A 17598-nucleotide genomic window follows, 5' to 3' on the forward strand; every position below is an offset into this window, starting at 1 on the left:
GGTACAGGTCTTCAGGTTTCGGTTTTCGAAGACCCTGCTGCATAGGCGACCAAAGGATAATGATGCTTTATTGATACAGGTGTGGACTTCAGTGTCAAGGGAGCAGTTTGAAGATAAAGTGAAGCCAAGGTAGGTGAAATGGTCCACTACGTTTAGTGGAGCGCCATTAATGTGGAAGCTGAGGGATGTGGAAGTTGGGGTAGCGAGTTGGAACATAACCTCAGTTTTTTTAATGTTGATCTGAAGACCAAAGGACTGGTACAGATTGGAAATTGTGTCCAGGGTGTGCTGCATAGAGTTTGAACTGTGAGCTAGTATAGTGCAGTCATCAGCATACTGAAGCTCACAGATCTGACAGATTTTTGTCTTTGTGTGAGCCTGGAGCCGTCTGATGTTGAAGAGGCTTCCGTCTAGGCGGTACTCCATATGGACACGTCTTCATGTCCCATGCCACGGTGGAAGAGGCACGTGGTGGCAGAGAGGAGGATGTTAAAAAGCACTGGAGCCAAGACACACCCCTACTTCACCCCAACTTTCACCTTGAAGAGCTCTGACTGGAGTCCTCCGATGAGCACTTTGGCTTGCATCCCATCATGCAGCTGTTGGAGGATGCAGAGAAACTTGGGTGGCACCCCAAGTTTGGAGAGGTGTTTCCAGAGCAACTCACGGGTGATGATGTCAAAGGCTTTGCTGAGCTCGATGAAGGCTATGTACAGGTCCTTGTGATGTTCTCTGCTTTCCTCCTTTAGCTGTCTTAAAACAAAGATCATCTCAATGGTGGATCTAGTCTTCCGGTAGCCACACTGAGTTTCTGGAAGCACACCTTCTGAGATGTGCTTGACCAGCCTGCTGAGCATGATTTTGGCCAAGCTCTTTCCTGCGATGGACAGGAGAGAGATTACTCGGCTATTCCCACAGGCTGCTCTGTCCCCCTTTCTGCTTATAAATAACTGACTACTACATAATATGGTTTATGTATGGTGTGAGTGTGATAATGCGGGCGGCTGAATTTTGGACCAGCTGAAGCTTATGGGGTTTTTTTTGAGGGAGACCGAACAGAAGGAAATTACAATAATCGAGTCGCGAGGTGACGAGGGTGTGAACAAGTATAGCAGTGGACTGAGGAGTAAGAGAGGAGCGGAGCCGGTGGATGTTTCAAAGATGATAATATGCAGAACGAGTGATGTGGTTGATATGTGAGGTGAAGGAGAGGGTGCTGTCAAGGATGACACCCAGACTCTTGACCTGAGGGGAGGGGGAGATTGAAGAGCTTTCGAAGGGAATGGAGAAATTGTTTATTTTGTTTAGGGTGGATTTGGTGCCAATGAGGAGGAGTTCAGTTTTATTGCTATTCAGTTTGAGGAAATTTGAGTGAGTCGTCACCTTACCGGGGTGGAGGGGTTTGTGTGTCCCAATGATCCTAGAAGCTAAGTTGTCTGGGGCTTTATGCCCCTGGCAGGGTCACCCATGGCAAACAGGTTCTAGGTGAGGGGCCAGACAAAGCACGGCTCAAAGACCCCAATGATGAAAACAATAAATGGATCTAGGTTTCCCTTGCCCGGATGCGGGTCACCGGGGCCCCCCTCTGGAGCCAGGCCTGGAGGTGGGGCTCGTTGGCAAGCGCCTGGTGGCCGGGGCCCGGCCGGGCACAGCCCGAAGAGGCAACATGGGTCCCCCTTCCCATGGGCTCACTACCCATGAGAGGGGCCAAAGGGGTCGGGTGCAATGTGAGCTGGGCGGCAGCCAAAGGCGGGGACCCTGGTGGTCTGATCCTCGGCTGCAGATGCTAGCTCTTGAGACATGGAATGTCACCTCTCTGGCAGGGAAGGAGCCCGAGCTGGTGTGTGAGGCAGAGAATTTTTGGAGTCCTTGGAAAGTGTGCTGGAGAGTACTCCTGCTGGGGACTCCCTTGTTCTGCTGGGGGACTTCAATGTGAGACCTGGAGGGGCGTGATTGGGAGGAACGGCCCCCCCGATCAGAACTCGAGTGGTGTTTTGTTATTGGACTTCTGTGCTCGTCACGGATTGTCCATAACGAACACCTTGTTCAAGGGTGTCCATATGTGCACTTGGCACCAGGACACCCTAGGCTGCAATTTGATGATCGACTTTGTAGTTGTATCATTGGATTTGCGGCCGCATGTTCTGGACACTCGGGTGAAGAGAGGGGCGGAGCTGTCAACTGATCACCACCTGGTGGTGAGTAGGCTCCGATGGTGGGGGAAGATGCCGGTCCGTCCTGGCAGACCCAAACGTATAGTGAGGGTTTGTTGGGAACGTCTGGTGGAATCCCCCGTCAGAAGGAGTTTCAACTCCCACCTCCGACAGAGCTTTTCCCATGTTCCGGGGGAGGCGGGGGACATTGAGCCCGAGTGGACCATGTTCCGTGCCTCTATTGTTGAGGCGGCCAATCTGAGTTGTGGCCGTAAGGTGGTTGGTGCCTGTCGTGGCGGCAACCCCCGTACTCGCTGGTGGACACCAGCAGTAAGGGATGCCGTCAAGCTGAAGAAGGAGTCCTATCGAGCCTTTATGGCCTGTGGGACCCCAGAGGCAGCTGACGGGTATCGACTGGCCAAGCGGACCGCGTCTTCGGTGGTCGCAGAGGCAAAAACCCGAGCATGGGAAGAGTTTGGTGAGGCCATGGAAGCCGACTTCCGGACGGCTTCGAGGAAATTCCGGGCCACCATCCGACGTCTCAGGAGGGGGAAGCAGTGCACCACTAACACTGTGTACAGTGGGGATGGGGCGCTGCTGACTTCGACTCGGGACGTTGTGAACCGGTGGGCAGAGTACTTCGAAGACCTCCTCAACTCCACCAACACGCCTGCGGACTCTGAGGTGGGCTGTCCTATCTCTGTGGTTGAAGTCACCGATGTGGTTAAAAAGCTCCTCGGTGGCCCCAGGGGTGGATGAGATCCGCCCGGAGTTCCTCAAGGCTCTGTATGTTGTGGGGCTGTCTTGGTTGACACGCCTCTGCAACATCGCGTGGTCAACAGGGAGAGTACCTCTGGATTGGCAGACCGGGGTGGTAGTCCCTCTTTTTAAAAAGTAGGACCGGAGGGTGTGTTCCAACTACAGAGGGATCACACTCCTCAGCCTCCCTGGTAAGGTCTATTCAGGAGTGCTGGAGAGGAGGGTCCGTCAGGAAGTCGAGCCTCAGATTGAGGAGGAGCAGTGTGGTTTTCGTCCCGGCCGTGGAACAGTGGACCAGCTCTACATCCTTAGCAGGGTCCTTGAGGGTATGTGGGAATTCGCCCAACCAGTCTACATGTGTTTTGTGGACTTGGAGAAGGCGTTTGACCGTGTCCCTCGGGGAGTTCTGTGGGGGCTGCTTCGTGGGTATGGGGTACCGAACCCCCTGATACGGGCTGTTCGGTCACTATACCACCGATGTCAGAGTTTGGTTCGCATTGCCGGCAGTAAGTCGGAATCGTTTCCAGTGGGGGTAGGACCCCGCCAAAGCTGCCCTTTGTCGCCGATTCTGTTCATAACTTTTATGGACAGAATTTCTAGGCGCAGCCGAAGCGTTTAAGGGGTCCGTTTTGGGGGCCTCAGTATTGCATCCCTGCTTTTTGCAGATGATGTGGTGCTGTTGGCTCCTTCAAACGGGGCTCTCCAACTCTCACTGGAGCGTTTCGCAGCCGAGTGTGAAGCGGTGGGGATGAAAATCAGCACCTCCAAATCTGAAACCATGGTCCTCAGTCGGAAAAGGGTGGAGTGCCCCCTCCGGGTCGGGGAGGAGATCTTGCCCCAAGTGGAGGAGTTCAAGTATCTTGGGATCTTGTTCACGAGTGGGGGCAGGAGGGAGATCGACAGGCGGATCGGTGCAGCGTCTGCTGTAATGCGGACGTTGTATCGGTCTGTCGTGGTGAAGAAGGAGCTGAGCCAAAGGGCGAAGCTCTCAATTTATCCGGTCGATCTACGTCCCAACCCTCATCTATGGTCACGAGCTATGGGTCGTGACCGAAAGCTAGCCGGACTGTCTGTGTCCTATGTATTGTGTTGTGTTATTTTTGTTATTTTGACTTCAGTGCACTAAAATAAATATGCATACTCCTTGCATACAAGTAACAGCTGTTTATTCACCTGGACGGTACTTATTTTTATTATAAGATACCCTTTATTTGTCCCACACTGGGAAAATTTACAATTATTATTATTATTTTTTAAAATTAAAATATTTGTAAAAATTATACTCTACCAAACCATCCTGAGGGCCGGATTAAACCCATTTGCTTCATCCGGCAGATTAAAAGTAATACAATAGTATTAATACTAATAATAAGAAGAAGGCGAATACGATAACGAAGAAGACGAAGTCGAAGCAGCTGCCTTACGTCATTTCCGCCCACTCAAGCAGAGACAAAGATGGCTACCAACGTGGAACGAATTGATGTCCGTGTTGGTTCTTTACCCTCAGATGTTGTGGTACTCAAACAACCATCAGTGGACCAGACTCATCAGAACAACCCACTTCTAGGGCTACCTATTGTGGCCATCGAGGCAATCCTCAATTTTTTGTCATACGATGAAATCAGTTTGCTGCGCTCGGTAAGAACAACGTGACGGGATAACTATTATTCTTAAAATTCTATTAGTTGCAGTATTGTTATTGTAGATATCAGTTAATAACTATCTGCTGTTTTATGCCTTGTCACTTGCGGCTGTGCACACGGCCATTGCAATTCTGATCTAGCTAAGACAGCAACACTAGCAGCGTTATTGATAAGATATCCTTTATTTGTCCCACACTGGGGAAATTTACAGCCTACAGCAGCAAGAATGTAGGCAGAAAGAAGAAAAAACAAACAAACACCGTTCAATTAAGTGCAATATAAATACAAAATCGATAAATCGCAGTGCTATTTACAGTTGTTTTCACATCAATTAATTATTATTAATATTATTGTTGCTATTTTTATTCAGCAGTCGGTAGGAACAAGCGTTGGTATCTTATCTTCCTTCTTGAAACACTAGAGTAGACAAATAACAATTATATAAAAGACGACTAACTTAAACGTGTGCATCAGTGGTCTGTCAAGCAGGGGAAGCTCAATTTTGGCCTACAGAATAAAATGTGTCCGTTTATTTATACGTGAATTCTACTCCCCGTTCCTTTTCATGAAAATGATCTGTGACCCTGGCATACCAAAAGGCTTCTTTTCCAGGGACTTAACTAGTGTCCTGTTACTTCAGCAACTCCAATAAAACCCACCAGAAATAAAATATCAATTTGTCGCCAGTCGTTTTCAACAAAGAGAGTGTCGCGAAAATGATTAGAAGAAATCTCCAGTTCAACTCAGAACAGAATGAGAATTTAAAAATGCTCCCGCGGATGCCTCCACTCCACCAAAGATCAGTGATTGGCTGTTTTGAAACACTTCTGATACTCAATTTGAATGAATATCAAGTTTTATAAAGGATCGTCGGAGATAGGCACTCAGAAATAACGACAAGACACTTCTGGCTACCAACAATAGGCACTTTATTGGTCACACACAGAAATGATAACACAGTTCAAACAAGTTGTATAAAGCTAAAGAACTCTTACCGTGTGCCAGTAGGGTGGAGAGCCAACACCCTCAGCAGAGTGAGCTTCAATACGAGCGAGGCATTCGTACGTAAACCCATAGCAGACTCTGCTGAGGAGCATCGCTCCCCTCCTTTTATCCTCTAAAGTGTGTGCATCGGGAGAGGTGAGTGGCCATTCTCATCCCTCCCTACGCCACACTGTTTGTTGTGTAACCAAGTGGCACGGACTTGTAATTATTTACTTGCAATTATTCCAAAGCAGGTTCAAGAGTTTATCTCACTTGTGATCATTTAAAAGCATTCCAAAGGGTTTATCTTATTTATAATCATTTACTTGTAATTATTCCAAAGCAGGTTCAAGCCAAAGGGTTTATCTCACTTGCAATCATTCCAAAGCAGGTTCAAGAGTTTACCTCTGAGAAGATATACATTGGTTAAAGGAAACATCACAAAATATCTTAATATACCATTGGCTCATTTCGCTGTCAGTCAAAAAGAGATTGAAATGAGTTTCCTCCGCAGGGTGTTTTAGCTTTCCCATAGAGATGGGGTGAGAAGCTCGGTCATCCGGGAGGGACACAGAGTCAAGCCATGTTGAGAGTAGACAGATGAGGTACAGGGTTCGTACGGGTCCTTAAAGTACATAAAAATAAATTTAAAAAAAAAAGAAGCTGTAAAATTATGTTCTTCATTGCCCATAATTTTCAGGGAAATCTTCTAAAATCCATAAAAATTAACGTGCGGTGTTCATTTAATTTGTGTATGTCATTTTCCCCATCCTTCCAATTCATAGTTTTGTCGGAACATGCAGGACCTGGTACCCGCTGTGCTTTTCCTGCCGTCTCCGATTAGTTCCGACGATGATCACTTCGGGTCATTCCGGGAAACAACAATAGGTTGACGCCATCCTGGGGCAGTGAATGGATGGTTTGGTTGCCGGCTCGGCAAATAATAATCGAATTTATCGATCTCAACAAGTGACAGACGAGTATGTAACGACGCCATTCGAGCGAAGCGCATCTCAGCAGTCGATAGTCCGCTGCTCTCTGCTTTGTGTGCGTCAGCTAAGCTTAGCTGTTGTCTCGGCTAGGCTAGCTTTTTGTTGTCGTAGATCAAAGCTTATTTGATTTGCGACGTTCGTTGCTTGGTTGAAACCAAAAGACACACACAGCAGAGAGCAGCGGACTTTCGACTGCTGAGGCGCGCATCTCTCGAGTGGCGTCGCTACAAATATTCCGGGACAATGCAATTTTCAAGTGGCGTGGCTGGAGAAGCCAGAGTTCCGTGTTTGGCTCGGAAAAATTGCTGGCGATGATACGTTGGCCTACTGCCGAGTGTGCAAGAAGGGCATCTCCGTGAGAGGTAAAACTTGTCATAGCCTCCTGGTCAAGTCAAATGCATTGAGGCACACAGCAAAAGAGAAGAAAATTGAAAAGAGATTAAAGAGAAAACTAAGTCACTGTCTGCTATTCCCTAATTGTCATATTAGTTTCATATTTGTCATTATTGAACATGTCTGGTCATTGAAGATGATATGAGGGAAAATAATAGGGTTGGACCATTTGGGACTTCTGACATGCGTTTCAGGTATACTGGATACTCCTAAGATGGGCAATCAGTACTACTGTTCGTGAAACCAGATTTTTCTAAACCCTGTCCTGGTGACCCATATGACATTTGCTCTGTTCTTAGTGTTGTGTTTATTCGAAAAACAAATTGAAGTTTTATATTTTCTCAATTAAAATGTTTCTTTGTGCGTTTTATTTGATAATTAAAAAGTTTTTTTCATTTTCCTACCTGTGATATAGGTAGCAAAAGTGAAAAGTTGACATACAGTATGTCCATCCATCCATCCATCTTCTACCGCTTATCCGTGGCCGGGTCGCAGGGGCAACAGCTTTAGCATGGAAGCCCAGACTTCCCTCTCCCTAGCTACTTCTTCCAGCTCTCTCCGGGGGATCTCGAGGCATTCCCAGGCCAGCTGGGTGACATAGTCTCTCCAGCGTGTCCTGGGTCTTCCTCGGGGTCTCCTCCCGGTGGGACATGCCCGGAACACCTCACCAGGGAGGCGTTCAGGAGGCATCCGAACAGGATGCCCAAGTCACCTCATCTGGCTCCTCTCGATGTGGAGGAGAAGCGGCTCGACGCTGAGCCCCTCCCGGATGACCGAGCTTCTCACTTTATCTCTAAGGGAGAGCCCGGACATCCTGCGGAGAAAGCTCATTTCGGCCGCTTGTATCCGGGATCTCGTTCTTTCAGTCACGATCCATAGCTTGTGACCATAGAGGTCTCATCTATGGTCACAGTATGTCAAATAAAGGGTTAAGTGATTGCCCCTAAAAATAGGCAGCAATGATTTGAACACCAGCTCAGTGATATGTGGCTTTCTGTTCAGCCCATGTATTGCTGAGCGGGCATTAAATCCACAGTGAATCTCCCACGGAATGGAGAAAAAGTCCTTAAGGATTTGCTAAATTGGTCCTCAAAGTAATTAAAAGGTCCATAAATAAAAAGCAAGTGGAAGAGTGGGAACCCTGAGGAAGCTCGGGCATCTGGTTAGGATGCTACTTGGACGCCTCCCTGGTGAGGTCTTCTGGGCATGTCCAACTCGCAGCAGGCTCTGGGTATGACCCAGGACACGATGGAGAGACTATGGGCTGGCTGAATTGGATTGGATACAACTTTAATGTCAAATGTGCTGTAACATACAGCACAGATGAAATTTCTTGCCTCTCAAGATGACATAAAATGTCTGAAGGGAGGGAAGTCTGGGTTTCTCTGCTGAAGCTGCTGCCCATTTGACCTGACCTTGGCTAAGCGGTAGATAATGGGTGTGTGGATGGAGGTAAAGAAAAAGTCAGCTGGTGGCAGTCATCACCTGCTGTCATTGGGTGTGAAATGACTGAAAACGTGCAATATGATGTTTCACCTTTGAGAGGTGCTTGACTCGAGCACAGTCTCTAGAACACGGAAGACAAAAGCTGTTTCAGTAGCTGGAACAATACGCATACTGCAAGATTTGTCAGTTAATGGGAAAATCTGCACAGCCCGGAAAGTGGACAACGGATCACCTTGTCTGATTTGAGCATACCATATGCCCCTGTTTAAATAATAGTGACTTTTGTTTATACCCTCCAGGTTTGTAAGCGAATGGATATGATCTGCCAGCGTGTTCTTAACCAGGGCTTCCTCAAGGTGGAGCGTTATCACAGCATGTGTCAGAGGCAAGTCAAAGCTCAACTTCCGAGGTAAGTGTCATATGTCAGAAGAAGTGCTTACATTGATGCTTATTCAGTGGCACCATGCAGGCATCTGGTGATGCACGATCCCAACTCTATTTTAGGCCCAACCCCATGTTTAAAGTCTAAGGCCTAGGCGGAAAGAGACGAAGATAATGAGACAAAATAAAATCACCAGAAAATTAAGACAAGAAAATATGACGAAGTTTATGTAGCGCATGGATTCACTGTGACGATATTGGGAGACAAACGAGTCAAAAAATGCTGGCTGCGGACAGCACGATGCCAACTCTTTATTTTATGCCCAACCCCATGTTTAAAGTCTAAGGCCTAGTACATTTGTGTTTTGACGTTATAAAATTTGCTGATTTTCACTATTGCTTCTCAAATAGTGGGGTGCTCCCACCCCCCCAGGGTAGTGCGCTTTAATGCCTGGGGGGTGTCTCTGGGGAACATGCTTTTTTTTTCGCCGAAGAAAATAGAGTAAAATGTAAATGGTGTAGTTTTTTGTTTGTTTGTTGCACGGAGCAGGTGTTATGAAGTCCAGTAAACAAAGCCTCATAAGAAATGAGTTTTTGTTTTGTTTTGTTTTTTTGGTGGTGGTGGGGGGGGGGGGTTCAATAGGGATGAAAAGAAAGGCGGAAAGAGACGAAGATAATGAGACAAAATAAAATCACCCGAAAAAGCCATATAAATCAAGGCACAATTTAAAGACATTACACCTCAATCACACTGATAAGCCCCTGGAAAACTTGCACACTGCAAAACATGCTCATCGTAGCCATCAAGCTTGACTTCCTCATTTTGATTAAAAAAAAAAAAAGTTTTGTAGACTGAAGTGTTTTATATATTGTGCTCCTGAGTTAATGTTGCTGAGCTGAATTTGAATTCGTTATTATTTATTGGTATTAATAATAATAATAATACATCACATTTGTAAGCGCCTTTCACAACACTCAAGGACACTGTACAGCCAAGACCAATAGTAAAACACAGATAAAATAATAAATAAAGAAAGAAAGATTTAAGGCGGGTAGGCAAGTCTGAATAGGTGGGTTTTGAGCTGGGTTTTGAATAAGGAAAGAGAGTCAATATTACGAATGTTGGGAGGAAGTGAGTTCCAGAGTTTGGGGGCAGAGCGACTGAAGGCTCTGCACCCCATTGTACTGAGACGGGCAGAGGGTAGAAAAAGGTGGAGGGAGGATGAGGACCTGAGTGAGCGAGAGGGAATGGAGATTTGAAGAAGATCTGACAGATAGGGGGGCGCAAGGTTATGGATGGCTTTGAATGTATAGAGAAGTATTTTGAAGTTGATTCTAAGTTTGACAGGAAGCCAGTGGAGCTGTCGGAGGATGGGGGTGATATGATGGAAGGAGGGGGTTCTCGTGATGATCCGGGCTGCTGAATTCTGAACAAGTTGAAGTTTATGGAGGAATTTTTGATGGACACCGAGGAGGAGTGAGTTGCAGTAGTCAATACGGGAAGTGACGAGACTGTGAACAAGGATAGCGGTGGTGTGCGGAGTGAGTGAGGGACGGAGGCGGTTTATATTGCGAAGGTGGAAATGAGCGGACCGGGTAATGTTATTGATGTGGGAGTGAAAGGATAGTGAACTGTCAAGGATGACACCCAGACTCTTCACCTGGGGGGAAGGAGATATAGTGGCATTATCAATTGTGAGGGAGAAACTGTCGGCTTTGTTTAGAGTGGATTTGGTACCGACGAGTAGGAGTTCAGTTTTATTGCTGTTTAGCTTGAGGAAATTGTGGGTGAACCAAGATTTGATTTCTGAGAGACAGTGAGAGAGGGACGAGGGTGGGAGAGAAGCGTCGGGTTTGCTGGAGAGATAGAGCTGGGTGTCATCCGCAAAGCAGTGAAAGTGCAAGCCAAATTTGCGGAAAATGTTTCCGAGTGGAAGGAGGTAGACAATGAAGAGGAGCGGACCGAGGACAGAACCCTGGGGAACACCAGAAGAAACGGGGAGGGATTGTGAAGTAAAAGAATCAACTTGAATGAACTGAGAGCGGCCAGTGAGATATGAGTGGAACCAATGTAGAGGGGTGTTGGTGATGCCTATGGTAGAGAGTCGATTGAGGAGGATGGGGTGAGAGATTGTGTCGAAGGCTGCACTCAGGTCAAGGAGGATGAGGATGGAGATAAGGCCAGAGTCTGCTGCCATGAGAAGATCGTTTGTGATTTTTATGAGGGCTGTTTCAGTACTGTGACGGGGACGGAAGCCGGACTGGAATTGTTCATAAAGACTATTGTCGGTGAGGTGGGAGTGGATCTGAGAGGCGACAGTTTTCTCCAGAATTTTCGAGATGAAGGGAAGATGGGAAATGGGGCGTAGGTTATTGAAGTCATTGGGATCTGAACCAGTTTTTTTCAGGATTGGTGTGACAGCTGCAGTTTTGAAGAGCACAGGAACAATTCCAGTCGACAGAGAGGAATGGATAATGGCTGAGATGAAGGGAAGCAGAGAGGGTAGGCAGGATTTGACCAGAACTGTGGGGAGGGGATCAAGCTGACAGGAGGAAGTCTTGGATTTAATGATGAGGTCTGAAATTAATGAGAGATGGGGGAGTTCAAAAGAAGAGAACAGTTTGCAAGGGGTGAGAGGTTCAGATGAGGGGAAAGGTACAGAGGAGCCCAGATGCTGGTGGATTCTGTTGATTTTTTCATTGAAAAAGAGGAGAAGTGCATTGCAGGTGTCACGAGAGTAAAAGTGAGGTGGTAGGGAGTCAGGAGGTTGAGTGATTCTGTTCCAAAGGGAAAAGAGAGTCTTAGTATTTCCAGCATTGGAGCAGATGAGTCCGGAGTAGTAATGTGATTTTGCTTGAGAGATGGAATCCTTGTAGAGATATAGCTGAGCTGCATAGATGTCCTTGTGAGCAGTGAGGCCGGTTTTCCTATAAAGTCTCTCAAGCTGCCGGGTTTGGGATTTCAAGGAACGTAGATGAGGGGTGAACCAAGGGGCAGACCGAGTAAAAAGGACAGAGCGGGACTTGACAGGGGCGAGCGTGTTGAGGATGCTGGTGAGACCAGAGTTGTATTGGAAAACCAAATCATCAGGAGTGGAGTCAATGTCCGGAGTCAGGGTGGTCAGCCATGCAGTGAGAGAGTCAATGTTAATGTCTTTAATATTACGGTAAACAATGGTCCGGGGTGATTTGGCAGTTGAGAGCTGGAGTGTAATGTTGAATGAGATAAGGAAGTGGTCCGTTATTGGAAGTTCGTCAGCAGTACAGTTGGAGGGGGAAATACCAGAGCAGCAGATCAGATCCAGGGTGTGACCTTTAATGTGTGTGGGAAAATCTACAAATTGATCAAAACCAAGACTGTTAATTGAAGAAGTGAAGTCAATGGTGAGAGGAAGAGCAGTGTTGTCCATATGTATATTAAAATCTCCCAGGATTATTACATTTGGTGACAGAGAGGAGAGATGGGTGAGGACGGTAGACACTTCATTTAAAAAGTCGCGGTGGGGTTTGGGGGAGCGGTACACTGTGGCAATAATCGTGGGGATAGGTCCGGATATTTGACAGGCAAGGCATTCAAAGGAGGAAAGTGGCGGGAGAGAAACCGAAAGTACTTTCCACTTCTCGCGGTATACTATCGCGAGACCTCCTCCGCGACCAGAATCGCGGGGCTTGGAAATGTAAACAAATCCCGGGGGAGTGGAATCGTTCAACTGTGAGAAGTCCCCGGGAGTTTGCCAGGTTTCATTCAAGCAGAGAATGTCAAGCTTACGGTCCGTGAGGATATCTTGAATGAGATTACCCTTCCCAGTAAGCGAACGGATGTTAAGTAGCCCGAAGTTGACGGCGGCAGTCTCGCTGCTGCGGGGGCCGTTAGCCGACCTAGCCAAGCCGGCTAACGCACGATAGTCGATGGATCGGCCGGCGTTTCTGGATGGCCGACGGGAGGAAGACCAGAAGGAGACGATGGTGTTGGATCGGTTGAGGCAGAAGCCCCGACGAGACCCACGATGAATATATTTCCGGGAAGGAAAGCGAACGATGTCCGGGAGCCGGTGTAGAGCAGGAGGAGGGCCCAGCCATTGGAAGCGGAGCCGAAGGAGCTCGGCCAACGAGTACTGGAGCAGACCCTTGACAGGTCGATGGAGGAGCGACAGGTTGACAGGTAGGACGCTGAGACGCCGGGACGAAACAGTCGAAGATAGTTGAGAGTGCGAGACAGGCCTGAATGGGGGCTGGGTGGAATGACTGTGAGATGATATTATTTCATTTAACCTTCAGATTGAAATGGAGCAATAAATTGGTCAAACGTGTTTACAGTTTAAACAAAGATTTTTATTTTGTTTAATTTCAGGCAAATCGATGCACTGAAAATCTTTTCTGTTACAGACTAAATAACAATGTTAATAAAGTAATTATTAGCTGTAAATTGAACTATATTTTTCTTTTCATTAATGTTAACAAGGATACAATGTAATGCAGAGGTGTAGTTAGAACAATTTTATAGACAAATGAAATTTATTGTGGCAGTAGAGGGCGGGAGACGGGCGCGAATTGTTTTCTTCTTGTTGGGGGCGCGTAACAAGAAATAATTGAGAAGCACTGGTTTAACTCATTCGATGCCAGCCATTTTAGATAATCACTACAGCTGAGTGCCAGCCACTTTAGAGTATTTTGATTTTTTTTCCCCAGGACCCACGTCTTTTTATGATAATTGATACATCCTTCCATTCTACTTATTTGGGGTTAACAGGGGCAGCAGTTTTTTGGTTTCAGGGAAGCTCAGAATTTGCTCTCCCCAGCTACTTCGTTCAGCTCTTCCGGGGCAATCCCAAGGCATTCCAGCCAGGAGACGGTTGTCCTCGAGACCTCCTCCCAGTGGGTACCCCACCAGGGAGGTGTCCAAGAGGCATCCGAACCAGATGCGGGATCCACCTTATCTCTGGCTCTTCTTGATGCAGAAGAGCAACGGCTCGACTCAGAGTAGTCTCTTCTAGATGATCGAGCTTCTCACCCCATCTCAGACACCATGTACCGTATTTTCACGACTATAAGGCGCCATTAAAAGTCTTAAATTTTCTCCAAAATGGACAGGACGCCTTATGGTGCGGAGCGTCCTTTATATGCACTGAGTTCCAAAATCTGACTGACAGCCGACACGCTGTTTATATAGAGAAAAGGCGGAAGTGACTGTGGCCAGGCATGCGGGAGAGAAGTCGGCCAATCAGGGAAGGGTGGGCGTGTATATATACATATATGGAGAGAGAGAGAGAGAGAGAGAGAGAGAGAGAGAGAAAGGGAGAGAGAGAGGACAGGCAAGCTAGTCCGCCAATGGTGAAGGGTGGGCGTGTAAGTGGACGCCTCAAGCCAGTACCAACACTTGTATAGAGTGTGGCAATGTGCATTGTTGCAAAACAACTCCGGTTTTGGTTTCTAAGAACCCCTGAAAATAAATTCGACAAAAAGACACGCCTACGAAGCTCATTTCAAACTTAAAGCCACCGGTTATGCTTTTGGCATGCGTGCCCATCTCACAGCACCGGTGAAAAAACAAGTCAATCAAATGAACTCTGAGCTTGCCGTTATTCCCGGAGGCTTGACTAAAGAACTCCAACCGCTGGACATTGGCATCAACCGGGCGTTCAAAGTAAAGTTGCAAACGGCATGGGAACAATGGATGATCGGTGGCAAACACAATTTTACAAAGAGTGAGAGGCAGCGCTTGGCGAGTTACGCCACAATACGCAACAACGAGAGGGAACGCAGCGTTTTTGATGGATTACGGTACTTGCACAATTGTTCAATTCTTTCTACACACACACGCGCTGCCACCATGTTTCGTTCTGTTCTTTACTTTCAAATGTGGGAAAGCTTCACACGAGAGAAATGTTGACTTTGCTGTTGCTACTCCTTCTTTCCGCTCGGCAATGCGTAGCAACTCACACTAGCATGTGATGCATTCAATGACAACTGAGATGTGCAGTCCTCTGCTTCTGATACAGAGGATGAGGACTTTGATGGATTTCTGGGTGGTGATTGATCGATAAATGTGAGAACATTGTACGATGGCTAAATAAAATACACCCGAACTCAGTTCTGCTTTCGTTGCCTTTTTAAAAACGTGTTTTTATCTTATCTGTATGTCTTGGCATGCTACCGTATGCTTCAAGCTAACGTGTTAGAGTGCGCGCATGCATGCCGTATGTTTAAGCTGGCGTATGTTTTAGCACTGTAAAACTACGGCCATTCGTACGGTGCGTCCTGTGTATGTGTAAAATACAGAAATGTCACCCATTAATGAGACTGCGGCCATTAGTACGATGCGTCGAATAGTCGTGAAAATACGGTAAATCAGCGGTCCCCAACCTTTTTTGTCCCACGGACCGGTTTAATGTCAGACAATATTTTCAAGGACCGTCCGGCCTTTAAGGCCAAGTTAAATACAACAAAATAATATGATATGACCTGCATGAAAACTGTGGAATTTTTTAAACATAATAATACACACGAATCATGGCACCAGGAACGTCCGATCTGGCCGCAACACTCTCTGGTCGCTATGGTATTGTTTAAACGTGCCTTTAATATGAGACATGTCACAAATAAAAAGTGCATGAAAAATACGACTCTCCATCGCTGCACATTATGCAGAGTGGGCATGGTGCGTGTGATTCTCCTGTTGAGATAAATCCGGATTAGAAGTAGGGCTCCTGACACTGTCTTATTAAATGCCGCCTTTTTCTTGGAAGTCGTAGGCTCCTCTTGTGTCTTCTGGCTGGGCCTTTTACCCTTCCCAAAGAATCTTTCCAGTCTTTTAAAAAAAATAATTTTGCAAGCTCTTGTATTTCATTTTAGCGGTATCCTATCACTTAACCAAGAAGCGCTGCCTTCACCTGCGTCAAGAGTGACATACTATAGATGGATATAACAGAGAATCCGGTAATTTTTCGAAATAAAACATCTTTCAGATTCCGAAATGAATAAAAAGGAAGTAATGTAATTTATTCAGTCTTTCTTTGCGGCCCGGCACCAACCGGGGTTTGGGGACCACTGATGTAAAGGAAACTCGCTGGTATCCGGGATCTTGTTCTTTCGATCACGATCCAAGCTTGTGACTGTAGGTCTCCGAGGCTATTTGTTTACTTTGGGTCTTGCGCACTTGCTAAAATACTCAGTTAAGACTGTATACACATTTTTATTTGCCTGCATTTGTTGCACTGTTAATCTAAAAAACTGCGAATTGTATACTGGAAGTTTATCTTTCTCTGTTTTCTTGAATGTATTTCGTATATCCATCCATCCATCCATCATCTACCGCTTATCCGGGGCCGGGTCGCGGGGGCAACAGCTTTCTTTAGCAGGGAAGCCCAGACTTCCCTCTCCCTAGCTACTTCTTCCAGCTCTCCCCGGGGGATCCCGAGTCATTCCCAGGCCAGCTGGGTGACATAGTCTCTCCAGCGTGTCCTGGGTCTTCCTCTGGGTCTCCTCCCGGTGGGACATGACCGGAACACCTCACCGGGGAGGCGCTCAGGAGGCATCCGAATCAGATGCCCAAGCCACCTCATCTGGCTCCTCTCGATGTGGAGGAGAAGCGGCTCGACTCTGAGCCCCTCCCGGATGACTGAGCTTCTCACCTTATCTCTAAGGGAGAGCCCGGACACCCTGCGGAGAAAACTCATTTCAGCCGCTTGTATCCGGGATCTCGTTCTTTCGGTCACGACCCATAGCTCGTGACCATAGGTGAGGGTTGGGACGTAGATCGACCGGTAAATTGAGAGCTTCGCCTTTTGGCTCAGCACCTTCTTCACCACGACAGACCGATACAACGTCCGCATCACAGCAGACGCTGCACCGATCCGCCTGTCGATCTCCCGCTCCCACCTACCCCCACTCGTGAACAAGACCCCAAGATACTTGAACTCCTCCACTTGGGGTAAGATCTCCTCCCCGACCCGGAGGGGGCACTCCACCCTTTTCCGACTGAGGACCATGGTTTCAGATTTGGAGGTGCTGATTTTCATCCCCACCGCTTCACACTCGGCTGCGAAACGCTCCAGTGAGAGTTGGAGAGCCCCGTTTGAAGGAGCCAACAGCACCACATCATTTGCAAAAAGCAGATGAAATACTGAGGCCCCCAAAACGGACCCCCTCAACGCTTCGGCTGCGCCTAGAAATTCTGTCCATAAAGGTTATGAACAGAATCGGCGACAAAGGGCAGCCTTGGCGGAGTCCTACCTCCACTGGAAACGATTCCGACTTCCTGCCGGCAATGCGAACCAAACTCTGACATCGGTGGTATAGTGACCGAACAGCCCGTATCAGGGGGTTCGGTACTCCATACCCACAAAGCACCCCCCACAGAACTCCCCGAGGGACACGGTCAAACGCCTTCTCCAAGTCCACAAAACACATGTAGACTGGTTGGGCGAATTCCCACATACCCTCAAGGACCCTGCTAAGGGTGTAGAGCTGGTCCACTGTTCCACGGCCGGGACGAAAACCACACTGCTCCTCCTCAATCTGAGGCTCGACTTCCTGACGGACCCTCCTCTCCAGCACCCCTGAATAGACCTTACCAGGGAGGCTGAGGAGTGTGATCCCTCTGTAGTTGGAACACACCCTCCGGTCCCCCTTTTTAAAAAGAGGGACTACCACCCCGGTCTGCCAATCCAGAGGCACTCTCCCTGTTGTCCACGCGATGTTGCAGAGGCATGTCAACCAGGACAGCCCCACAACATCCAGAGCCTTGAGGAACTCCGGGCGGATCTCATCCACCCCTGGGGCCTTGCCACCGAGGAGCTTTTTAACCACATCGGTGACTTCAACCACAGAGATAGGAGAGCCCACCTC

At 47.6% G+C, this 17598-nt stretch overlaps 1 protein-coding gene across 2 annotated transcripts in view; it reads left to right on the forward strand.

Moving 5' to 3' along the window:
- The first annotated feature begins 4325 nt into the window (after positions 1 to 4325).
- Positions 4326 to 17598, forward strand: part of fbxo28 (F-box protein 28) — a 49315-nt gene continuing 36042 nt past the window's right edge. For both annotated transcript variants that reach the window (XR_007964995.1, XM_052081131.1), the window contains exons 1-2: positions 4326 to 4550; positions 8670 to 8779. Coding sequence is in view for 1 of the 2 variants with exons in the window: in XM_052081131.1 (XP_051937091.1) it covers positions 4368 to 4550; positions 8670 to 8779 (293 nt within the window). In the remaining variant the exon portion in view is untranslated. The remainder of the gene's footprint in view (positions 4551 to 8669; positions 8780 to 17598) is intronic.

The sequence above is a fragment of the Hippocampus zosterae genome, chromosome 11 (assembly GCF_025434085.1).
Source record: "Hippocampus zosterae strain Florida chromosome 11, ASM2543408v3, whole genome shotgun sequence".
NCBI lineage: Eukaryota > Metazoa > Chordata > Actinopteri > Syngnathiformes > Syngnathidae > Hippocampus > Hippocampus zosterae.